Source organism: Stomoxys calcitrans, chromosome 2 (genome assembly GCF_963082655.1).
Source record: "Stomoxys calcitrans chromosome 2, idStoCalc2.1, whole genome shotgun sequence".
Classification (NCBI taxonomy): Eukaryota; Metazoa; Arthropoda; class Insecta; order Diptera; family Muscidae; genus Stomoxys; species Stomoxys calcitrans.
This window is the reverse complement of record NC_081553.1, coordinates 19537492-19563960: the sequence shown is the minus strand read 5'-3', so window position 1 is coordinate 19563960 and position 26469 is coordinate 19537492. Positions and strand designations below refer to the sequence as shown.

Genomic DNA, 26469 nt, shown 5'->3' with positions numbered 1-26469 from the left:
CATTTGGCGGCACTGAAAATTACAGCACCCCAGTAAGGAACTTATTCTATTACCTTTGATTAAAATAAATAATATTACGGTGCTGTACTAGAAATTTTGAGAAATTCGTTTAACCATTTAAAACAATTGTTACGACAGAAAGACGTATAGATGTTTCAGGGTGCTATGAATGATATTTTACTTTCTAGATCTAGAAGTAAAAAAACAACAAAAACAGCATGCAATCAGGTAAAAATTAAAGGTATTTGTTGGGATTCATCGTAAACAAAAAGGCCAACAACAAGGCTATCCTCAATCATCGATATCTTAAAGGAAATGTGAATAAAATAAAAGTCGCAGGAACATATACACACACAAACGCAACCATTTAAACATTCGCTCTCCTTTACATGGTGGTAAGGTAAACATATAGAAATACAAAGCCAGGTGAAAAGAGAGCAGCTGTCAAAATTACAACATAAGAAAAAAGAGGGACGATCTGAGAGACAGACACCAAAACATGTTAAGATTGTTCAACAGGCAGCTAAAATTCAGCAACAGCAAATGTCTTGAAATAAAGAACACAGTGATGGAAAATTGGTTGGCTACATGTCCCATATAAAAATGTGTTGAGTCCTTTGTTCGTTTGCTAGGTAGGAATTTTAGAGGAAAAAATAAAAAAGATAACGAAAGTAATGACAAAGTGTTGCAAGGGAAATGCACAATACATTGTGTGAGTGTGTGTGTGATGAACCAAAAACCGTTGAACAGCTGCTCTCTTTTGAATTGCGATATAATGACATATGCACTAATTATCCTAATTCCACTCTTTGGCTGCTTCAGCACAAGAAAATGCATAATTTCATCATGATTTCTTGAAGTTCTACACAAATCTAATAGAACAACATTGGCGGAAGTGGTACTTATGCACTTTAATTAACCCCTTATAAACCCGGCTGGCCAACAATAAGAGAATTTCCATTGGAAAACAGCTTCCTTCTTATATAGGCGGAAAAACAGCAATTAAGAACTACATAGCCTGATAAGAACACTAGACAACACAAAATTTTATAAAAAAAAAATTATAATTAATGTTCACAGAGTTTCTACCACAAACAAAAATTTTAACATATTCAATTTAAATATTTCTCTACAAATTTACCTATCTAGAAATAAATAACTTAAAGCCATCTTTTCCTTATTCGGCGTTTAAAAAAGTTGGAAGCGGCTGGCATATCTACAAAGTTTAAGGTGCTATCACACTTCATGGCCGGTTTCATTTTGTATCCACATGACTTTTCCAATGTACCTCAAATACGAATAGAGCTCGTTTTAATCAGCATGAATTTTCTTTCATTTTGTAATTTGTATACCCTCCACTAGGGGAAGGTGGTATAGTAATCCATTTCTAACACCTCGATGTATTGATCTGCGATCCTGTAGATTATATATGTATGAGATATGCTCAAAAAATTACGGTTATTACGGTGAGTTACGTATGTTCAATTTTCGCAATTTCCTATGTTATGTTGGTACACATGTCTGTAATAAATGTTGGTAATATCAGCCACTTTGGATTGTCAGTTTGTTTTTGACAGATAAAAAGTTGATTCGTGTTTTGGTGTGCCCTTCAATTTTTTACTATTCGAAAAAAAAATGGGTAAAAGAAACTGTATTAAGTTTTGTGTAACCAAAAAGCGCGTTTCAGAAGTGTTTCGGGGATTGAAAAAAAAAACAGGAAATAATATTTAAGTGGGATTACTTTGAAGGGGTCAAGAAAGATATTGATGAATAAATAAGTACTTTTTGAAAAAATTCAAATAACTGTTATTTTTTTTATTATACCTCGTATACTTTGTTGGGTCTCAGATCATTATTTCCATTTACAAACGGCAGCCGGTTGTATGGCATGCTGGTTGTACGCACTATGGCAGCCGGTTTTACGCATCGGATTGATCTTATGGAATCCTCATCGGCGTGTCTTCTCCGCACGCTTCTGGTCCGTGCGGATCCTGGTTCTGTTCGGTTTGCCAGAGCCGCCTCCATCATCGGTCGGAGTCAGTTAAGTGTAACCGGTCCATAGGGTGTGTATATTTCCGACCTTGCTCTGGCCTCACGCCACTACTTTTGGATCAGACCCTCTTAACATTCTAAGTCGACCTAGTCATTTCATGTTTGGATAAGGTCCTCATATAAACCGACCGATCAATAGAACTTCTAAAACCCTTTTAGGGCGCAATTCTTACCTGATTTGGCTGATATTTTGCACAGTGAATTCTACTCAACATTCATGCCAAGTCGGTCGATAATTTGATATAGCTCGTATATAAACCGATCTCCCGATTTTACCTCTTGAGCTCCTACACGGCGCAATTTTTGTCCTACTTGGTTCCAATTTCAAATGATGATTTCTTCTATGACCGCCAAAATCCCAACCGAGTATGGTCCATAACCTGATATAAATATTTTTATCTGACTTCTGATTGATCTCTCATACGGAGAAATACCAAAGCAAAGAATTTGCTACAAAGAAATCAATGAAAACAAAAGTTGTATCTGCAGCAAGAGAACAATTTACAGAACGTTTTATATAGAAGCAGAATTCACTAAATAAGCGATCAACTGACATAAATTTGTTTTCAATTTTTGACAGCACTTGTCATTGAGGATGTCAACCAGTTCTTCTTTTGCGTTTATTCTTTGTTTACGTTTTCCCCTGTTTGTGCCATTTTTAAGCAGGAAACTCTGTTTTTAGTTGTGAAAACCTTTAACAAGATATCTTAATTTACTTAAACATATTAAAGACAAATTTTCTGCACCAACACAATGCTGCCTTTTTTACACATTTTTCATTTCAATTTTTTATATGGAGTTTGGAATTTGGAATTCGTTCACGTGACAACCCGAATAGAGTACCAACTCTTAGACGGTTCATGTTGAGATCCGTAATGTTCAAGGAGCCTTTCCACATTCTGATTTCGGCAAGAGTACCAACTCTTAGACGGTTCATGTTGAGATCCATAATGTTCAAGGAGCCTTTCCACATTCTGATTTCGGCAAGCGAGTCAGCCTTCTTTTATTCAGTAATGACATAAGAGTTACACATGTCAGGCTTTTGAAAGCTCCTCTAAAATATACTCCACGTATTCAAACTACGCCAAATTCTGAAAAATATTCGTCGAATACCAGACCGCTTTCGACAGCCCTATACATACGTTCAAAAGTAATTCAAGGCATGTATGAGTTTGGTATGAATGCAAAATTAATAAGATCCTATAGGATCTTATTCTGTAGTAAGAATAGGAAAATATCTCTCAAAAAAATATCTCAGACAGGGAGAGTTTTAAGTGTGATCTCCTTTTGGAGAAAATTATACGAAATGCAGATGTGTATAGGTTTGAAAAGATTGAAAGTGGGACAGTGTAAGAGGCTTTTCCGGTAAATAAAGATAACACAAAATGGATGTTATCAACGCTCAGGAACGTTCTGTAAACCCGTGCAAACAAAGAAATTTGGAAACTTCAACTTTGAGGTGGTCAGGTTGCGTTTAGTGGAAAGCTCCATTCGGAGTGGATGCAATTGCAGTCGCGGAAAATCAGCGATATCCAATCGAGAGTTTCAGTGAGAGGCCGGGCGGTAATGACTCAAGATCGAGGAGCTTAAAATGGAAATCTATTCTGAGTTCGGCTAGTGGGACATATGTTCTGTCAGAGCCAATTAAAGTTAAGTAATTGGCAATCGCTGGGCAATTTAACAGCGTACCAATTTATGCCCTCCAACATTCCGAGTCCCTCCAAAAATAGATAGATCTCCATATAAGCAATTCATCCATAAATAAATTTAGCCCCGAAAAGAACCGATCCCCCGATTTGACTTCTTAAGTCACCGGAAGCATTAATTTTAGTCTGTTTTGGCGGAAGTTGGAAAAGTAAAGTACATTTAAGGTCCCTCACAACCACTCCAGATAATGGCATATATAAAGTTAAATTTACAAACTTGAAACCCCATAGGCTTCAATCATAACATGAGTTTTATTTTTTTAAATTAGTTCACATTTCAACTGGCACCATTTTTTCGAGATTCAGTTCACCCCAACACAGCAAGTTTTAACATAAGTTCCCTAAAATAATTTTTTTTGTCCTCTAGTGTAATCACTAGAAATTGTCTGGCTTCCGATTCATCACTTATGTATTTTCTAAAACACTTCATGAAGTGCTAATTCAATTCATCGAATATTCTTATTTCTATTTTCTTATTTTTCGAAATTCTAATTTGTACAGCTACCCAGAATAAAACAGCAGCCAAAGCGCCCCCCAACTTGCAGTGGTGGTGGGGCATCGTAGAACATTTAACTCCGGCAGCGGCAGCCTTTTGGGGTTCCTTTCATGTAAGTACTCACTCACTCAGTCACTCACTCACTTACTCACTCAGCAGATATGTGCATAAGCACAGCGCAATGAACTCTAGATTTACAGAACAAGACTTTATGCTCCCCCTTCTTCTTCTTCTTTAGCTTCCTCAACTCACATCCATCAAATATCATGCCAGACGGCGGGCAAAAATTAATGTGGTATATACCATTGTACACAGCACAAGGGTGGTGGTGGTGTTGGTGTTGATTGTGTTTGAAAGCCGTATTGCATGGTTAAGGGCTGAAAGGGATAGACCACCATACCGGCAAATTCACAATAATGAAAGGCTGCCGCCTTTGTAGCCAGCAGTCTCTCTACCTTCCCCACCCAATACCATTACCCCTGTGTAACAACCATACTTTTACATTTTTGCTTGCTTGTAATAGAGAATTTTCAATGTCAGACATATAAATCTCTCCCAAAATGAAGAGAAGACTGCCAGCCCACTTGCCCGCCAGCCAGGATATGTTGGTTTGCGCATGAACGAACTGAAAATTGTTGCCACTTATTTGCCAACTTTAACTCCCCGCTTTAAAGATGCCAAATAAAATGTTCTTAGGGCTTGAAAAAGAGAGAGCGAAAAGGAAATTTTGTTAACCGTATTTGAAAACAACAACAAAAAGTTAACACATATTTGATATATGTAAGCTGCTATAAAAGATGTTAGAATGTTTTGAAATGTTTACGCGCCACAATTTGTCAACAATGAAAAATTAGGGACTACATACATGCATTTTCCTCTCTACCCTGTACCTTTGATTTATAAGACCTTTTAGTAGTTTCATTATCTAAGAGGGCAGTAATGGCATGTTAAAAATTTATTTGAGCTAAAATTCAATTATTTTGAAAACATGCAAAATTAGGTTCAGCTTATGGGGTTCCCACCACCATGGTGGTTTCCGCTAAAAATGTACGGTGTCGGATTGGTTCTGTTGAATACATATCCAGATCCAGGAAATCTGCGACTAAGGTGGAGTGTATCCAGAGGTTTCTGGGTGTGAGTCGAGACTGACTGGGCAGTTAAAAAGTTCACGTGTATCTTGTGGTGCCTAGTTACAATCTGGACACACATCCTGCACATTGGCATCAATCCTTGCTCTGTTGGTGTGAAGACGGCTGCATCTGCAGGACCGTATTTAAGCCAAAACCAATCGGGTTTACCGGGCAAGGTAAATTTATTCAATAGCAATGAGTGAGGTCTTTCTCCAGGGACCACATTCGCTGCACCTGTTACAGTGTCTGCCTGTCCAGACACGACTTGATATGCCGCTTGATTTAGAGGTTCTCTTCTAGGCCATTACTCACCTCATGTTTGTGTAGTGAACAATGTGACTAAAGATTTGTTGGAAGATATGTGTCTTCAAATCTCTTGCAGTGAAATAAGCGCCAAGTTCGTTGAGGTAGACGTTTATCCTATTGCAGATGTCAAAATCAAGAATTCATAGCCATTCTTGATTTTTGCAAACTAACTGAACATTAACCGATTTAACAGGCACCCATCCATTGTGGACGTTTCTTCCTAGAGTTTATTGATTTCAGATGTCTGATATTTTTCCACAAAATATTCAAAGCGCAATCACCCCGTTTAGTTTTAGTCGTACGCGACAAAATCAGATTATCATTACTATGGCCAGAGGTTATATGAACAAATTACACAACTGTCTTCCTAATAACTTAAAACATTTCTCGATATCAGATAACACCTATCGAAAAGATAACTCCGTTATTTGGCAACACCTACATAACGGTAATATTTTTTTAGTAGTTTGGCTGTGTTGATAATTTCACTTCAATGAATTACTTATATATTGTATATACATTAAAATATATCAACGTTTTTTTTCTTCTTTTTCATCCTCTATTTAAGCCATTATTATAATATATTTTACATATTATACAAATATTAGGAGTCGTTCATTGTTTAAATTGGCCACTGCATGGCTTCAATTTGCATTATCCGATAAATTAATGATTTAAAAAAAAAGAGTTTCAGATAACGTTTTTATTCTTTTTCTCTACTGTTGTAAATGTTATTATAACTTAGTGAATTTGTTTGTAACACCCCGAAGGAAGAGAGATAGACTGATAAATATACCAATCGACTCAGAATCACTTTTTGATTCGATTTAGCTATGTCCGTCCATGTTAATTTGTGTACAAACTACAGGTCGCAGTTTTCCTCCGACCGTCTTCAAATTTGGTACAGGCATGTTTTTTGGTCTAGAGACAAAGCCTATTGAAATTGGAAAAAATCGTTTAAGATTTAGATATATCTTCAATATATATGATCGTCCGATTTGCGGTAATAATGCAATAAAGTAGCCATTTGTTAACCGATTTGGTCGAAATTTGGCAGGAAGCATTTTCTCTTCCTGCATTAATGGTAACATTTCTCTCGATATTAACGGCTAATTTTATAGAAATTGGTTCAGATTTAGATAAAGCTGTCATATATAAAAATGACCCGATTTTCACTCTTAGAGCCACTGCAAGCGCATTTCTCGACGACTTTCACAATACCCATTAAGTTTGGTAGAAATCGGTTCAGATTTAGATACAGCTCCCATATATATATTAGTCCAATTTGGAAAATATTGCAATATAGTGGTCATTTGCTAACCAATTCTCTCGAAATTTAGCAGAAAGTATTTTTGCTTGACTCTCGACATTACTGATGAATTTCAAGGAATCGGTTCAGATTTAGATATAGCTACCATATATAAATTTGACCCGATTTTCACTCTTAGAGCCACTGCAAGCACATTTAATCATTAATCTTGCCAACATTTTGTACTACGCTTTCCTCGACAGCTACCACAATACCTATAAATTTTGGTCGAAATCGGTTCAGATTTAGATATAACTTCCATATATGTATGTTCATTAGATTTTGAGAAATATTCCAATAAAGTGGTCATTTGTTAACCGATCCTATCGAAATTTGCCAGGAAGAAATTTCTTATGACTCTCTACATTACTGGTGAATTTCATAGAAATAGGTTCATATTTATATATAGCTACTATATATACATATCGCCCGATTTTCACTCCTAGAGCCACTGCAAGTCCATTTATTGACCAATCTTACCAAAATTTTGTACAACGCTTTCCTACAGCTACCAAAATAACTACAATTTGGTCGAATCGGTTCAGATTTCGACATAACTCCCAATATATGTTCGTCAGATTTTGGCTAATTTGTTGTCATTTGTCAATAGTAGTAATTACAGTTTGAATATATTTGCTCGAAATTTTGTGCCGATTGTTTAATAACTTAACTGAAAACATCCGCCGAGGTCCATCAAAATTGGTTCGGAATTAGATATAGCTCGCACTTTGTACCTATATGGTAGTTGTAGAGTATTATAAAGTCCGCACCGGCCGACTCTTGCCTTTCCTTACTGTTTTTTTTTTTTTTTTTTTTTTTTTTTTGCAAATACAATATGCCAATTTTTTTGATGCAGTCTTGAAAATTTCATAGGGTCGGTTTAAAATTGCAATAATGTCTCAAAAGTTGTTCTTAAGGTGTGTTATGATCCGTGCTCGATCGTCATAAAGCCGGTTGCACGTACCGGATTGACCCGATGAAGTCCTTTATCGGCATCCCCTCCAAATTCATCGCTCGTGAGTTATTTCAAATAAGTAAGTTTCTCTAGCGCACCCTGTACATATACATATACATAAGGGTGATGATTTTTTTCCCACCTCATATCCATGTATCATATTTTGACGAGTTTTTATTTAAGATCCCTTTTTAATATTTTATTTTCAATCTTGCAGCAGGAAATAATTTTTGAGAAAAAAAAACCAAAGTCATCATCCTAAAGAACAAGGTCCTAAATTGACTTGCCGGGTAGAAACGAAGTGTAGGCAAAGAATTCTTGTTGAATACTTATTAGGGTGATAACTTTTATACAACTTAGTTTTTCTGTACGATATTTTTATTAGTTTTTATTTAAGATTGGAAACAATCTTAAATATTAGGCGATACGATAAAAGAAAACCTCACGCAAAAACCTAACAAATTTCATTTCAAACCGGTTTGTGCGTGACCCTTTTCAATATTTAATGGAATACATTTTATATTCAGCGTAATTCATTCATTCGTGCAACAGGATATAATTTTTTAGAAAAAAAAATTAAAAAGTCATCACTCTAATATACCTATATCTTTTTGAGCATCTTTCTGGGCAATATCTGGTGTGGGAGTTGGATTGTATAAACATACTTTACATAACAAATTTGAGATTTGTAGGTGTCATGAAGTCGTATATCCAAATCAAAACCGATTTGCCCTATTAGGCAAGTTTTTTGTTTCAAAATTATATACATATGTATCTTCATTTGTTCAAACGCTGTCGTAAATTCACGGTCAAACATGGCTAAATAATAGATACGTCATTCAAAGACTCAAGAATATATAACTTTTAACCCTAATGGAATGATCTCCTCCAAATGCTTGGAAATTTGTTAGGTACTATGCCATGTAACAACTTCTCCTCAAAGAGGTGTTGCACGCCGTTCGGACTCGGCTATAAAGGAGGTATATTATCATTGTGTTTAAACTTGAATCGGACAGCACTCATTGATATGTGAGAAGTTTTCCCCAATTTATTAATGGGATGTCCATGGGTAAACTTGTACAAATGGAATGATGAGATTAGTTTAGCCCTCTCTTATGATGTTGGGTATAACTTCTAACTTTTATCAAAGTAACATGATATTGACCCTATAACCCCACTTTACCTTTTAATTAATTAGTTCATAAAGTTCATTTAAGTCATAAAAATACAGGTTCTTTGGTATTAATTACACTCGATAATTGACAAGTTAAGAAAAATAATATGCAGGCCGGCCAACAACTGGCAAATTATATATGGTGTCAGATTTATCTCATTTCTTCCCAATGTTTAAAGAGGGGAATAATACCTCAACAGATTTTAAAATGCCAACCATATAATAAATATAAAAAGGTTTGAAATGTACTCAGCGACAGAGAGAGAGAGAGAGAGAGAGAGAGAGAGAGAGAGAGAGAGAGAAAATACAAATGAGATGGCCACATAAAAAAGGTTTATGTTGTGTGTTTTTTCTAATTTTGCGACTCTTTCATTTGCTCCAGATTTTTTTTCGAGCAACCAACAGCGCCATCAAAGCAAAGGTACAACGTAGCAACGATGAAATAAAAAAAACAACAATAAAACACACACACTTATCGGAGATCGCACCAACAACAACAAATATAACATTTTAAACTCAAGCTCATACTTTGATTCCACTTAGAAATAATTTTTGTATGTTTCGCAAATTTCTCTACAGAGCAAAATATGGCAAGCATACTTAGTCAATAAGTTAGAAACAATATGAATTTTCAAAATATTTACATTTTTCATTTTTTTCAGATCATGTAAATTGAAGACACGCATTTGCTAATTTGAACAAATTACGATAGACTACTCATTATGCTTAATATACAAAATGTTATATTATTATTGGGTTGCCCAAAAAGTAATTGCGGATTTTTTAAAAGAAAGTAAATGCATTTTTAATAAAACTTAGAATGAACTTTAATCAAATATACTTTTTTTATACTTTTTTTCTAAAGCAAGCTAAAAGTAACAGCTGATAACTGACAGAAGAAAGAATGCAAATACAGAGTCACAAGCTGTGAAAAAATTTGTCAACGCCGACTATATGAAAAATCCGCAATTACTTTTTGGGCAACCCAATATAATGACTTCAAAACTAAGGTCATAAAACGAACTACTCGTTAAGTAGCCGAATAGGTATGGGTATACGACATGGCGGCTGCAGATTAATCCCTTCAAAATTGCAATAAAAATGGTAACAAGTAAGAGCGTGCTAAGTTCTACCGGGCCGAATCTTATATACCCTCCACCATGGATCGCATTTGTCAAGTTCTTTGCACGGTATCCCTTTTTAGGCAAACAAAGAATAATGAATGAGAACTGTTATGCTATTGGAGCTATATCAGGTTGTAATCCGATTCGGACCATAAATGAATTGAATGTTGGAGACCACAGTAAAAATTAATGTGAAAAATTTCAGCCAATTCGAGTACGAATTGCGCCCTTTAGGGGCTCAAGAAGCAAAATTGCGAGATCCGTTTATATGGGAGCTGTATCAAGCTATAGATCGATTCAGACCATATTTCATATATATGTTGAAGGTCATGGGAGAAGCCGTTGTACAAAATTTCAGCCAATTTGGACAATAACTGCGTCCTCCAGCGGCTCAAGAAGTCAAGATCCAAGATCGGTTTGTATGGCAGCTATGCCAGGTTATGAACCGATTTGATTTATACTTAGCACAGTTGTTAAACGTGTCATGCTAAATTACAACCAAATTGGATAAGAATTGCGCCCTCTAAAAGCTAAAGAAGTCAAGACACAAGTTATATGGCAGCTATATCAAGTTATGAACCGATTTGAACCGTACTTAGAACAGTTGTTGGAATTCATAACAGAACACCACATGCAAAATTTCGAATTTCAAATCGAACGAGAATTGCGCCCTATAGAGGCTCAAGAAGTCTAAATTTGATGCTTCTTTTAATAAATAATGTGTGAAAAGCAAATGTGACGAAAAAACCATTTGGTCCAGTGGCTTTGGGGTCTTGAAAGTTCTAGCCAATTTGCCAATAACAGTAGATTAGGTAAATTTGAAAATAGCGTGTGCAATCCGCTTATCCCATTATAGCATTGGCTTGTTCATGTCTGCTATTGTGCCCCAACCTTTGTTAGCCGCGAAAACCGTACAATTATATAAAAAATGTTCCAGCGTCTCATCATCTTCCTCACATGTAATCACTTGCCGCACCTATTCGACATAAGTGCGCTCGTAGTCCTATGTGTCCCGTTATGATAGCGGAAACTACTGATATTTTTTCTTCCTTTGAGTGGTAGCCTCGTTTTCTCACCATCCGGATCTCTCCATAGGATTTTCGTCGTCCTACCGACCGTTTCGCTTTTCCACAGAGCTACATGCACAATAGTCCCACGCCCTTAACTCGAACTGCGTCACCCAGAAAGTTTATGCTCTTTTTATCATCCAAACGATGAGGACCGTGCCATCCTCATAGAAGACGTTAAACTCCTTACACCACAAGACTTTTCGTGATCTTTCCGTCCTGTTTGTTACAGCCCTGATGACCTTACACATTTCAGAGGTACAACAATCTGTGGGTATGCCTTTTGGCGACATATATTTAGGTCTACCGCTGTCGCTGGCTTGAACAGACGACTCAGTCATTGTGTCCGTCATATGTCTGATCGGTAAGTGTTGGGCTTTTTAAAGTGATCTGGATGGTTCAACGGTAGAAACTAGAAGGTATCATCCTATTTCTGTGGAATCAGAATTGACGAAAACGTCTAAGTGACTCTTATAGAAGACTTCCATTTAAACCTAAACTAACCATAGGTATACGCCTTGGCTGTCTCTACACTCCTTTTCAACTTCCAAGAACATTCCATTAAAGTATCTGGGTTTTTGAGAGAAACTCTTCCATCTTGGCGGCGTCATTAACGCAATCGACCTGTTCGCAGAAAAGCTTCCAGAAGGAAAGTTTTCCCCATCTGACATTCTTGTTGTATTCTTTTAGCCATGTGTAATACAAATCCTAATAAATTACCGCTCTTTTACGACATGCTGTTATAAAAAGTCTTCAGAGGTTTTGGTCTTTCGCTACGGCGGTACGTTTCGTAATGAAATTTTCCAGGTGGATAGAATTTGAATTTTTTTCTGGAAGTTGGTTTTGATATCAAATTGGTTTGTACAATCCTTTGACTTTGACAAAACAAACGTACTAGTCTGCGCATATTATATAAGTTGAAGCCCCGAAGAGAGCAACAGGCAGTTCACACCATGAAGGAATGATATTTCCGGCACTGTTTAATCTCTACTTACCCCAAATTTTCAAACCTTCCAGACGGCATGGAATTTTGAAAGAAGACAACGATGTCTTGCTTTCAAGATGGTTGGAGGAAGTAACATTTAACAGACCTCTACACAGTCCCTTACTTTTACCAGAACAAAACTAAAGTATTAAATCTCAAATTTTGACATTCTCCATAATCCAAAAAAGTATACATTTCACATTTCCAGGTTAACATCTATGTATAATTGTAGTAATCAAAAGCTAAATTCACCGAAACTTATGTTACAAAAAAAATTCCAAAATGTAATTCTTTAGCCTTTGTACATACTAAATTATATTTTTATCCTTCACTATAGTAAGGAGGTAAGCTAATTTTGGCATTGCGTTTTTAATACCCCAAAATTTTAGTCTAAGACGATATTTTTTCTGATCATGGCCGTTTCTCTGTCAAAGTCATACTTAATTTTCCATAAACGAAAAGGGTTCTCTCTCATAACAATCGTTGAAGTCTGATTGAAGATTTTTGCTCAGTGATAATGAACCACCTCTATTCACAAATGCAAAACGTGCACGCGGTGGGCATATGAACGAAGCCGACACCCATTCATAAATGTTTTGATTGTACTTCAAGTTTTCGAAATACCTATGTCAAAGCGTTGGAGGTTTATTAAAAAAATCAAATCCTAATTAGAAAACCTGGTGCATTGTCCTCAAGATTAAAATAAAAATTACAAAATTTAGATAACTGCTATTTTAGCCTATGAAATTTACTTTAGATGCGATTAGGACATTCTAACAATCAATCTTAGTCCATTGTAAATTGAGCACGTTACAACTCAGCCAAAGGAATGTTCTCATATGAAATTACTAGGTATTTTTTAGTTTTTGTTTAGCATTTTTAATAATTTAAATTTTTTACAAAAAGGGTAAAAGTAATTCGACCAGGTCATAATAATCGGCATTATTACTTGTTGTTATTATTATTTGAGTGATTATAGTCAAAAGACTGAGACAAAATGTAATAATTCATGGTCGGCCGGCAAAAAACAAGAATACCTATACCTATGCATGCCGAATGTTTGTATGTATGTAAATATATATGACAAACCTGCCCATGTATGTTGCAAGTATGTGTGTTAACTTCTGTTTGTGGTATAGGTTGTTGTACTCAAAGAGGGTGAGAAAGATAAGAGCTGGCGTTAGAGGGCAATACGTGATGACGAGTGACAAAATTTTAAGACACAACATATTTGAATTGCTCACGATATTTCGTTTTTCCTTTATTGCAACTTTCGGTTGCAAAGAAACAAAGCAAAATACGAAAAAATGTTCGAACGAATGCTCAAATCAAAACAGAATAACCCGAAAATGTTGCAACCCTCAATGTGAATCCAATTGGAGTACAATAAAAATGTTGGGTCTTTAACGCGAGTTATTTTACGGTACGGGGAAGACAAAGCAGAAACTCTCTCTTGATTATACTACGCTCTTTGCGAAAGACTACTTCCTATCAAAGAGGGTAAGAAAGATAAGAGCTGGCGTTAGAGGGCAATACGTGATGACGAGTGACAAAATTTTAAGACACAACATATTTGAATTGCTCACGATATTTCGTTTTTCCTTTATTGCAACTTTCGGTTGCAAAGAAACAAAGCAAAATACGAAAAAATGTTCGAACGAATGCCCGAATCAAAACAGAATAACCCGAAAATGTTGCAACCCTCAATGTGAATCCAATTGGAATACAATAAAAATGTTGTGTCTTTAACGCGAGTTATTTTACGGTACGGGGAAGACAAAGCAGAAACTCTCTCTTGATTATCTTACCCTCTTTGCTTCCTATGTTGTTTATTTCCCTCTTTGTTTGTTTTTTTTTTCTTGGCATTCTTTGTTTTGTTTTTCGTTGTCCATCCATTTTTGTTATTTGATTCCTCTTGTTTGCGGCGACATCCAATCGTATGGAGTAGTACAACCAAAGAGCGTAGTATAATCAAGAGAGAGTTTCTGCTTTGTCTTCCCCGTACCGTAAAATAACTCGCGTTAAAGACCCAACATTTTTATTGTACTCCAATTGGATTCACATTGAGGGTTGCAACATTTTCGGGTTATTCTGTTTTGATTTGAGCATTCGTTCGAACATTTTTTCGTATTTTGCTTTGTTTCTTTGCAACCGAAAGTTGCAATAAAGGAAAAACGAAATATCGTAAGCAATTCAAATATGTTGTGTCTTAAAATTTTGTCACTCGTCATCACGTATTGCCCTCTAACGCCAACTCTTATCTTTCTCACCCTCTTTGGTTATTAGTGTGTTTCACATGACGCTTTTTTGTTTTTGTTATTATTTTTATTTTACTACAACTCCACCAACACCACCTCTTTCTACGACGAAAGACTACTTCCTATGTTGTTTATTTCCCTCTTTGTTTGTTTTTTTTTTTCTTGGCATTCTTTGTTTTGTTTTTCGTTGTCCATCCATTTTTGTTATTTGATTCCTCTTGTTTGCGGCGACATCCAATCGTATGGAGTAGTACAACCAAAGAGCGTAGTATAATCAAGAGAGAGTTTCTGCTTTGTCTTCCCCGTACCGTAAAATAACTCGCGTTAAAGACCCAACATTTTTATTGTACTCCAATTGGATTCACATTGAGGGTTGCAACATTTTCGGGTTATTCTGTTTTGATTTGAGCATTCGTTCGAACATTTTTTCGTATTTTGCTTTGTTTCTTTGCAACCGAAAGTTGCAATAAAGGAAAAACGAAATATCGTGAGCAATTCAAATATGTTGTGTCTTAAAATTTTGTCACTCGTCATCACGTATTGCCCTCTAACGCCAGCTCTTATCTTTCTCACCCTCTTTGAGTACAACCAAAGAGCGTAGTATAATCAAGAGAGAGTTTCTGCTTTGTCTTCCCCGTACCGTAAAATAACTCGCGTTAAAGACCCAACATTTTTATTGTACTCCAATTGGATTCACATTGAGGGTTGCAACATTTTCGGGTTATTCTGTTTTGATTTGAGCATTCGTTCGAACATTTTTTCGTATTTTGCTTTGTTTCTTTGCAACCGAAAGTTGCAATAAAGGAAAAACGAAATATCGTAAGCAATTCAAATATGTTGTGTCTTAAAATTTTGTCACTCGTCATCACGTATTGCCCTCTAACGCCAACTCTTATCTTTCTCACCCTCTTTGGGTCTAAGCGCGGCGGCAAATGTGTACGTAAAAAAGTTTTGGAGAGAAAAAGCAAAAACTAAAAAAAAACAAATCCATGTGAACAAGTCGTTATTTGTGGAGGCGCGCGCTAGCGAAGTATTAGAAAAACAAGGCCTAGTAGAAAAAGGCCACCAACCATAGGTAGGTCAAAAGTCACATATAAAATATAAAAAAAGTGATCAAAGATTATTTATGACGATTTAAAGTTAAATAGGCGAAACAGATTTCCAAAAAAAAAAAAATATATATATATATATAAAATATCATGGTGAGTTTTGAATCATGTTAGATCCCAATCATTAGAAGTTTAGGAAAATCTGTGAAAAATAGACAAAAGTGCACATGTTGCTGATTGTAAATTTAGAGACATCGTTAACGACTACAGCCCTTCGCTCTATACTGGCTGTTTCAATACTCCAGCGCGGACAGCGAAAGGGTGAGGGAATTCGTCAAGCCAGTTATAGTTTGACTAGAATCAGGAAATAACTCTCGAACCCTGGCAAAATATTTGATATGGTATCAGTCACTTTTGGTGACGTAGCATTAATTGATTAAGAGAGGCACCAGTTTTTTAACACTCAATTCATTGAGCGTCCTGATAGTGAAAGGACGAGAAGGTTCATTCGTCGCATACGTCTGCCTCTCCAAGTTGTTACGTCGCTGGGCCGACAAAGATCCTCAATCTGTTTCAAGACAAACTAGTATTTCTTAATATGTGCCAAATGGCAGAGTTATACCCCTATTACAGAAAGGGAGAGTCGTACGGATTATTTTCCCTATCAGACGGCATGGCTATTTTAAAGAAGATAACGATGTCTTGCTTTCAAGTTGGTTGGAGAAAGTAACATTTAACAGACCTAAACTAAAGTATTAAATCTCAAACTTTAACATTCTCCATAATCCCAAAAAAGTATAAATATTCTGTCAGTGCTTACCAATACACCGTTTAGCGTGCGATTATTTGTTCGGCCTTTAAATACAATTAAGATGAAGATATTTTTTCGGTTTCTTCCAAACCTTTCTCAAACGTAAAGGACAAGGATATTATTCCTTTGGTAAATATAAAATTCTTAGAATTTGGTCGGACGTGTTTTCCATAGTTTTAAGGCTATGGTATTTTAAAATAGTATACTTGAACTCAAGTGGTGGTGGTTTCGTTTTAAAAACAATAATAACAATCAATGAAAAATTTGATATTTGGAAAACTTTCTCAAATGTTGTCCTCTATAACTCAAATAATTAACATACGGATTTTTTAACAAATACATAGATACCTAATAAAAAAATGTTAAAATTTTACAAGAACATTTCACATTTCCACTCTTTGACAAATACAACATTAAAAAAACTTTCAAAAATATATAGGCAACTATACCTATATTAAATGAAACTAAATATGAAATTCAAAAAAAAATATATATATAATAAAGAAAATATATTTAAAATAAAAGAAATGAAATATTAGAAAAATAAAAATTTAATTTTTTTGTTTTGTAGTTATATTATTTTTTGAATGTATAGATATTTCAACCAGATGTTTTCGAAATAATGGATTTGCAAGAATAAAACAATTTTTAAAAACAATAATATCTGTGTTTTATTTTAGTACTGTAGTGCTGTGCATTGAAATTGGTATGAAAATAACATCTAACATTTTACAAATATTTTCACTTTTTTCCTCGTATTGTTTTGATAGGTTGGCAAATGGCGTTCCATGTTATGATAAACAAACAGTCTTGCACTGGAAACATTTTTTGCGTTTTATTTTTGCCCTTAATGGCATGTCTATCCAGTACTGAAAAACACAGCTAAGATCATTTTTTTATTCGATCGAGCCAGGTGAACTGTATTTTAGGGGTAGTTTGCAAAAAAATCTAATTTTTTGCGTACTCCCAGTTTTGACCCCAGAAACCAGAATATGGAGTCCGTTTCTGGGGCTCGGGTCCGTGGACCCCCCTACGGGCCGAATCCCCCTTGGGGCGAAGTAGTCCAATCTAGACAATAAGGGTAGGGAAAGGGCCTACGGAGTCTTGAAAATCGGGTTCCTGGGGTCAAAATTAGGGGGTATGCAAAAAATTAGATTTTAGATTTTTTTTGTAAACTACCCCGTAAAATAAAGTTTTGCCTTTATATATTTTCAAAATATGCACATAGACCAATGGACTAAATATTAATTTAACATTTCATAAAATATTTCCTTAAGTTTAAAAAATTTAATATAGATTAATGATGGCTCAAAAAATTATAATATTAAAAAAAAATCGAAATAAAATGTTTTTAATCATTGTACCTATTTAGGGAGTTTTTATATCAAATGTTTTCCATTAATATTTCGTCCTAAAAGATAACGGTGTATCTATGGCTAAATTGCAAAAAATATATAAATTTTTCCAAAAAAATAGTTTTTGAGCTTAATAATAGTTAAGCGCCAGATATTTTTTCAAGATATATGAGAAATTTTTGTGCAAGAATAATTGTGATATTTAGTTCCAACAAAAACATTTATTTTTTTATTAAAATGCCACACACAAAAATCGAACTGAATATCTATCTAAGCCATGCAGTAAGAGAACCATAAAGGCCCTGGAAAGGGCTCAGTTTTACCAAACATTTTCTTAATAAGTGGTTGGTATGTCTAGCAAAACGACAAACATCTAAAGATCCAATTGAAGTTCGCCTTTTTCCCAGCAACCTAGCAACTCATCTTTGGTTGAGAAATACAACAAAACTCACTGCCACCGGCGACCACAACTCAAACTCGATGGAACCAAAGAGCGTAGTATAATCAAGAGAGAGTTTCTGCTTTGTCTTCCCCGTACCGTAAAATAACTCGCGTTAAAGACCCAACATTTTTATTGTACTCCAATTGGATTCACATTGAGGGTTGCAACATTTTCGGGTTATTCTGTTTTGATTTGAGCATTCGTTCGAACATTTTTTCGTATTTTGCTTTGTTTCTTTGCAACCGAAAGTTGCAATAAAGGAAAAACGAAATATCGTAAGCAATTCAAATATGTTGTGTCTTAAAATTTTGTCACTCGTCATCACGTATTGCCCTCTAACGCCAACTCTTATCTTTCTCACCCTCTTTGGATGGAACATCGTTATTGTTGTGTTTTTGTTAAACACACATATGTACATATATATCCAATGTTCTCTATCCCTCCATCTTTCTGTATATCGCACGCTGAGTAACCAGCTCGGGCTAAGCACATGCTCTCTCTCCCTCTCTCTAAAACACGACTGAGAATATTTATGTGAGTAAAAAGAGGGGATACGTTTTTTAACGAGTGGTGAATACGAAAATGAATGTGAAAATGAATAGGCAAAAGTGAGCCGTTACAGAATTCAAAAATGTTTTCTCAATTCTCCCAATGAAAGTAAAACGAGCCGACGAGAAGTACAAAAAACACCATCATTATATTCTTGCAGTTTTTTTTTTGTTCACATGAATGTGTGTAAGTAGATGGATGTGTGTGTTGTATATATACACACTCATACTTGTTTGTCGGCACATCTTCAATCTTTTTAATAGCGGGATAGGCAGGACAACCGGCAAATCAATAAACAATGAATTTAGGAAAAAAAAAGTTTAACATTATATACATACAGCATATTTATTGAGGAACCCATCGTGAAATCCACTTGAGTATTCTTCCAGTTCAAACATTTTTTTGCTGCTCCTGCTTGCTACTGCTACAATCCTTTTCTTTGTTTCCAGAAATCTGCTCAATCACTGTGAGGAATAAAAAACTTGCTGCGACTGTGAAGTTGATGTTGGTTTGCAAAAAAAAAATAATTTTTTTCTATCTTGTATTTTTTGTATTTTGGTTACTGGTATTTTTTTATTTTATTTGCGGTATTTTTTACATATACTTGTATCACACTACCAAAAACTTGTATGTGTGTGCGTGCATTGCATGTATTTTTTATATTTATTTTCTTTTCCTTTGGTATTATTTTATTACAAAATTTTGTTTTGCCAGACTCGCCGACTACCAATTGTTGGAATTCACAAATTTTTATCGGTCGTTCTTTTGATTAGAAACACTGTCCGTTCGTTCTTTTTTTGCGCGCAACCTCTTTTGTATTTGACACAAAAAAAAAATTGCCGGTATTTCTTAACCGTCTCGCGCCTTCAGTTGTATGGTTGTACAATACAATACAACAACAACAACAAATGGAAAATCGCGCGGCGTGCTTCTCTTCACGACTGAAAAAATTGGAATGAAAACATTAGGGATATCAAAGTCGACTAATCGATTAATCGACTTTTCGTGTAAAAGTGTCGAAGTCGGCTTTTACTGATTAAAAAATCGAATAATCGATTATTCGAAAGTCGACTTTGGGTAGAAGAAGAAAAATCATTCCACTGAGCATTGATACAACTAAGAGGTAGCGTCATTAGCACAACAACAAAAAACTACCCCTAACGAAAACACCGCAAGTGGCAAATGAAGGGTAAAAAATGAAACGCAAAATAATTTCAGACATAAAGGGTGATTTTTTTGAGGTTAGGATTTTCATGCATTAGTATTTGACAGATCACGTGGGATTTCAGACATGGTGTCAAAGAGAAAGATGCTCAGTATGCTTTGACATTTCATCATGAATAGACTTACTAACGAGCAACGCTTGCAAATCATTGAATTTTATTACCAAAATCAGTGTTCGGTTCGAAATGTGTTCAAATTTTGACAAATTTTGTTCAGCGATGAGGCTCATTTCTGGTTGAATGGCTACGTAAATAAGCAAAATTGCCGCATTTGGAGTGAAGAGCAACCAGAAGCCGTTCAAGAACTGCCCATGCATCCCGAAAAATGCACTGTTTGGTGTGGTTTGTACGCTGGTGGAATCATTGGACCGTATTTTTTCAAAGATGCTGTTGGACGCAACGTTACGGTGAATGAACACATTTCGAACCGAACACTGATTTTGGTAATAAAATTCAATGATTTGCAAGCGTTGCTCGTTAGTAAGTCTATTCATGATGAAATGTCAAAGCATACTGAGCATCTTTCTCTTTGACACCATGTCTGAAATCCCACGTGATCTGTCAAATACTAATGCATGAAAATCCTAACCTCAAAAAAATCACCCTTTATAATATAATATTGGGTTGCCCAAAAAGTAATTGCGGATTTTTCATATAGTCGGCGTTGACAAATTTTTTCACAGCTTGTGACTCTGTTATTGCATTCTTTCTTCTGTCAGTTATCAGCTGTTACTTTTAGCTTGCTTTGGAAAAAAAGTGTTAAAAAAGAATATTTGATTAAAGTCTAAGCTTTGTTAAAAATGCATTTACTTTCTTTTAAAAAATCCGCAATTACTTTTTGGGCAACCCAATATATAATACGTAATGCTACAACATTTGAAAATGTCGATTAGGGATAATTTCGAACGCATAGATATCATTGTATTCATTGGGTAGAACCACTTTCTAACATAATCTATAAAAAGTACGCATATATTAGTCTAATGCATATGCACATTAATTTAATCGATAAATATTTTTATTAAAGGGCTCACAGATGCATAATAAACACTTACAATATCAAATTTTAGTTAAATCGCTAAAAAGATTGGGTCCATTTTGACCAACGACACATGCTGACCACTTCTTGTAACTAAAATATAATTGAAAGATGAGGCTATATTTACTAACGACATCTAGCATCCAAAAGGCGCAAATTAAATACTGTATCTTTACGTATTATTGTATATGTCTTTGTTTAAGGTTTATGTAAAGATACAGTATTTCAACTGCGCCTTTTGGGCCTGTCGTTAGTAAAAATGGCCCAATCTTTTAGTTACAAGAAGTGGTCAGCATGTGTCGTTGGTCAAAATGGACCCAATCTTTTTAGCGATTTTCAATCGTTCAATCCATGTCAGCCGGTTGTACGTATCGGGTTAAACCGATGGATTCCTTCATCGGCAAGGGCTGCCGCCTCAGTGTACAACACATTGCTACATCAACAGATGTCGTTGGTCGAAATAAACCCAATATTTTTAGCGATTTTAATAAAATTGGATATTTAAACTGAAATTTTGCATCAGTGAGCCCTTAAAACATGGATTAAATTAATCCGCACTTCACTGGGCTAGTATATATGTACTTTTTACAGAATATGTGAAAGTGATTCCAACCCAATGAATACAATGACATCTATGAGTTCAAAATTATCGCTAATCGACTTGTTCAAATGCAGTATCTTATTGTATTCAAGGTTTTGTTAAAGACATTCAATATCACATTTTTTGTAAAAGGTATGCAAAATTATAGCAAAAATATTCAATTTCAGAAAAATCGCGAAAAAAGATTCGGTCTGTTTTGACCAACGACACCTGTTGACCGCTGCTGGTAACTAAAATATAATAGAAAGATTGAGACCTTTTAGTAGCGACATCTGGCATCCAAAAGACGTAAATAAAATACCCTATCTTAATGTATTGTATGTCTTCGGTTTATGGTAATTTAGAAGATATGGCAACATTATACAGCGATTAGAGTGTTCGCGTGCTCAAAAATTTGCACAAACTTTTACGGAAAGTCGTTCGTTTTTTAGTAAAACAATTTATTCAGGTTGTTTTTTTTCACAGAAGTTTCTTACTCTTTTGCAAATTTTTATTGGCAAATTGTTACTGGTAAGTACGCGAACATATCGATATATTATGCAGCAATCGGTAAACAAAACAGCTGTATTTATCGGAACGATAAGTCTCTAACCGATTAAGGCGGGTAATTGGCGCCTTCAATAACCAATGGCCATCATTTTCCCGCGGCGATCGGTCGTATGAACTGGACCATACAAATATGGCTACCACAGCCTGGACCAGAAAATTGGGACTCAAACAGTGTATTCGACCAGCCGGTATAAATGAAGCAGGATGAGTTAATGATGTGTTTGCATCAGTTATACCTCACAACCAGTGTTGCCACTCAAGAAAATCATTTTCTACCAAAATTTAAGACAAATCCAACCAAACCCAACCAAAGCCTACAAAATGTTCTACAAGCCTAAACTGCGGTATATGTTTTGACACCCACCACCGAAAAGTTGGCCATTTGGACATTCCATTTGTAATAGATCATATAATACATTTTCAACCGTACAAAGTACTTGAGCGGCTGTTACGTCCCCATACAGCACTAGGACTGGCCCTCCGGCAACTCAACCATGGCTCAGGACGGTTCTTAACCCGCCGAGACCTAGCCCGACGAATAACACAAAAAACATAGTAAAACATAGTAAAACAAAACAAACTGACACTACAATCAAACAACACAAAAGGGATATCGTCTACCGAGATGAGGTCTTTGATGGATGGACCTCACACTCTGCCCTCCCTACCATGATTCACAGACCTTCCCAAAAACCTCTCCTGTGAACCCCTTACACACACTCACCACACTCCTTTGTACCTACAATGAATTAATAACTCAGAACATATTTGTTTTCAATACTCTCATTTCAATATACGTTTTTATTCATATTTTTGAATGATTTATACAAAAACATAAAAAAAGTAAAAAAGGAGACCTTGTTGCGGGACACCCTAGTATACCACGTGCCAGAGGAAAAAAAAATTGGCGTGGATGTCCCCTATAAAGAGGCCTTTACGTCTGCGTGGCGGCCGACTTCCACGTCACACTCCCCACTCCTAGTGCCTTCCTGCGACAGGAGGAGTTGGGATTAACTTGGGCACACCGTTCGGCAGACCAGCGACAGCAATGTGAACGTGTGGTCTGCCATGCGCAAGTTTTTTTTTGTTTCCAGTTGTTCTTATTGTCCCTCGTTGGAATGGTCAATTACTGGATCCCATTCTTACAGGCTGGGGGAAGCGGTGTTTATTTCACGGCGGCTTCCCCGGGCAAACGTTGGAGAACTGGGGCTGCCTTTTTTATATGTGGCCCGATGGCTAACCCCAGCTCTGCGAGGGGGAACCTGCCGAGAGATTGCAGACCTGATGCAAGTGATTGTCAGGATTTGTGAAATACATCCATACCCAAGAGGATGGGTTTCATAAACCTGCAATCACGGCATCAGGCAGGCCACCGTAGCATGTTTCCCGGTACCTGAAAATAGAGGAAGAAAGGAATATTAATAAATAATTGCGGAGAAATGATGGAACGATATTACCTTATGGCCTTCTACCAAGAGCCACGAAGTAAACAGATGGTTTTCGCCCAGCTGACGCGTAGAGTTGCCATTGCGTATGTTATTTGCCATTGCATATGGCGAATTACTACACTGGGTGAGATTGTTGTTGGGCGGCTATACGACGATAAAGCGGTTTTCATTCATATAAAGTAGCCGCTCCAAACGAAAAGATTTAAGAGAATTTAAATGTTAGCTATTGGGTTACAAATGTTCTAAAACCGGAGTTAATGCATAAAATCAATATGGCTATTAACTCAAGATGGCTAATTTTTATGATTGAGTGAGAACAAAGTAATAAAAGAGGGTTAATTAGGCATTTTGGCGTCAGTTGAAAAGAAAAGTGCATGACATTATATCTGAGAGATGTGTATTTAAATTTGAATTGCAAAGTAATAATAAGGAAGAGGTTAGTGTTTTGTTAAGTTAACAAAATCTTGGGCAGCGGTCATTAAGGAGACGTTTTTTTTGTTTAGAAAATTCCAGTGGGTGTTTTGTGTGTCGACATAAGTCGTTTTGCTGTTTTAATCGAGACTGTGAGAAATAAATAAAGATACCAAATAAGATAAAGTGAGTTTTTAGGTTATATTTCTATGACCGAAAGGTGTTTTAAACCCGGTTATTTGCAGATAAAGCCTCCTGGACGAGAGGAGGCGAAATTTTTGTTGGTGCAAGTGGCTGGGTTAAGGCTAAAGTGAATTCCCCCCGATTCAGAAACACACATTGAACGGTGATTACCGCAAACGCCACCGTTTCATCTGGTGGTTATAAAGGTAGGCCGCTTTTTAGTTTATTGTGCCCAAAAGAGGGCGAGAGAGGAAATTCCGTCCGTTGTTGTCCAGACCGAGAGGTTTGGTTGGATGAAAAATCGTTGGTCAACGTTAATCCAGAGGTGCACAATTGTTGCCATCAGGCTATCCAAATTAGGGGAACTATCCCAGTTATCTCTGGAAAGCGGAATCTTTGCTTGTATTCGGCCGTACACTTTTGTTTTGGTGATGGAAAAAGGTACCACCAGTTGAACACCTCCAACGACTTTGAATTTGAAATTATATGAAGTCACGCACACATACTAACCTTTACTTTGAAAAGGCGAATTCGACTGATGACGAAACGTTTTATTCTCCTCCCGAAATAGATGATACCGAAAGATTAAAACCTTGGGGTTATAATGCAATAGTAATCAAACTTTTCATTACCTTTTTTTATGTATGTGGATATTGACATGATTATTATATTTTGATTTTTTAACTACCTTCTACTTTATTTTTACCATCATATTTATTTCTTACCTTATTATTTATTGACCATTTTTTTATATTTTTTTCATATATCCTAAGTTTTAGCTTACGTTTTTTTTTTTACTTGTTTTTATGTGATAGAATTTGCAAAACGTTCATGAGTACGCGTTTGTAGGGTGTCTATTCCCAACAGTGTGTCCCTTCTAAGAGAGCTCCCTTAGGTAGGCCAGGCTTAACCGTTTTTATTTATATTAATTTGATTATCCTTCTTTGCAAGTTCTAGTGTTCAGTGTTCGTTTCATGTAACAAGAAAGTTAAAAATTAGAAGATTAAGTTAATTGATTTAATGCTATAATTTAGTTAAAACTCAGTACTGTCAGTTTATTGTTGATGATTTTGATAAAAGAAAGACAGGAATCTTAATACGAATTGCGTTAGTTTTAGGCCTTTATATTTTAAATAAAATTTATGATGTTGTGACTTGTTTAAAAAAAAAAGAAATATGTTGTGCTAAATTGTGGATATAAGGGGGGTGTCAACGTGAGGTAGGTGTGGTGGCTTGAGCGGGATACAGGGATCATGTTTGAAGAAGGGGATGTCCACATGACCATGGTAGGGCAGGGCGACTGGAGGGTCCATCTACCTCCCACTTAGGAAGAAATCTGTGCTTGTGTGTTAGTGTTGTCTAGTTTGTTAGAACATTTTTATTTATTGATACGACCCCGGGGCGAAAGATGATGGGATGGGACCTCCCCTGATAAGGCGACGAAATCTAGCCGGTGCCCAAATCATTTTTAGCCGCAAATAGGGGCCTCGTAACAATATGGCGCCCAATGGAAGATTTTCAGCATTTTTGTCAAATGTTGTGTTAATTATGTTTGTGTAGGTCACCAAAGCACAAAGTAATAGCCCATTTCAATTAAAGAAATAGACCAACACTGAACCCTGATTGGAAAGTGGAGAGGTTCGAAAGCTTCGTAACCGTTTTGGAAATTTCAAAAGTCCGTTGTACGAAGAGCCGATACTTCAAAACTGGAAATGAAGGAGGACGTGAATAATCCAACAACAGGAGGATTTAGTGGCATACTTTTTTATGTGAAAATGTATTTTGCACTAAGCATACTGTGTCGTTATTTTTGTGTAGTGTTAGTTACAGTTTAATGTTGTGTCCAGATCTATGTTAGACCTGATAGCCGCTCTAGATAGGATTTAGAGGTCCGTTGTATCAGGCAAATAGGTATGAAATTGGCATCATTTGCAAGATATTGGTGTCGAAAGCACGAAAAAAAAAAATTTTTTGTTTTGTTTTAATTTTGATTTCCCAGATTTCAGACTGGTGCTCGAAAGAGAGTCAATAATATAACCCGTACCCACCACTACTCACGTAAAACCCCCGAATATAATATATGTGTTCTAGATAAGAGAAAAATAAATACTCTAAATAAACTAATAATTTAATATAGGCGTTAAAATTATTGTCCAATTAGAGAAAGGTTATGAGCATTCAGACTCGATCCCAGGCGAAAAAGAGAAAAATTCCTGAAAGTTTTGATGCAAATAATTCATTTATAGA

At 35.9% G+C, this 26469-nt stretch overlaps 1 protein-coding gene and 1 long non-coding RNA gene across 2 annotated transcripts in view; one reads left to right on the top strand and one right to left on the bottom strand.

Annotated features, from left to right (window-relative positions):
* LOC106095954 (serine-rich adhesin for platelets) overlaps positions 1 to 19704 on the bottom strand; it is a 33037-nt gene extending 13333 nt beyond the window's left edge. Inside the window, exon 1 of the mRNA XM_013263413.2 lies at positions 19107 to 19704. Within this exon, the coding sequence (XP_013118867.2) occupies positions 19107 to 19166 (60 nt within the window). The 5' untranslated portion in view covers positions 19167 to 19704. The remainder of the gene's footprint in view (positions 1 to 19106) is intronic.
* A 4179-nt stretch (positions 19705 to 23883) lies between these two features.
* LOC131994999 (uncharacterized) lies at positions 23884 to 24941 on the top strand. The gene is made up of 3 exons (XR_009397046.1): positions 23884 to 24064; positions 24132 to 24225; positions 24285 to 24941. It is a non-coding gene; the product is annotated as an uncharacterized LOC131994999 (long non-coding RNA).
* The last annotated feature ends 1528 nt before the right edge of the window (positions 24942 to 26469 follow it).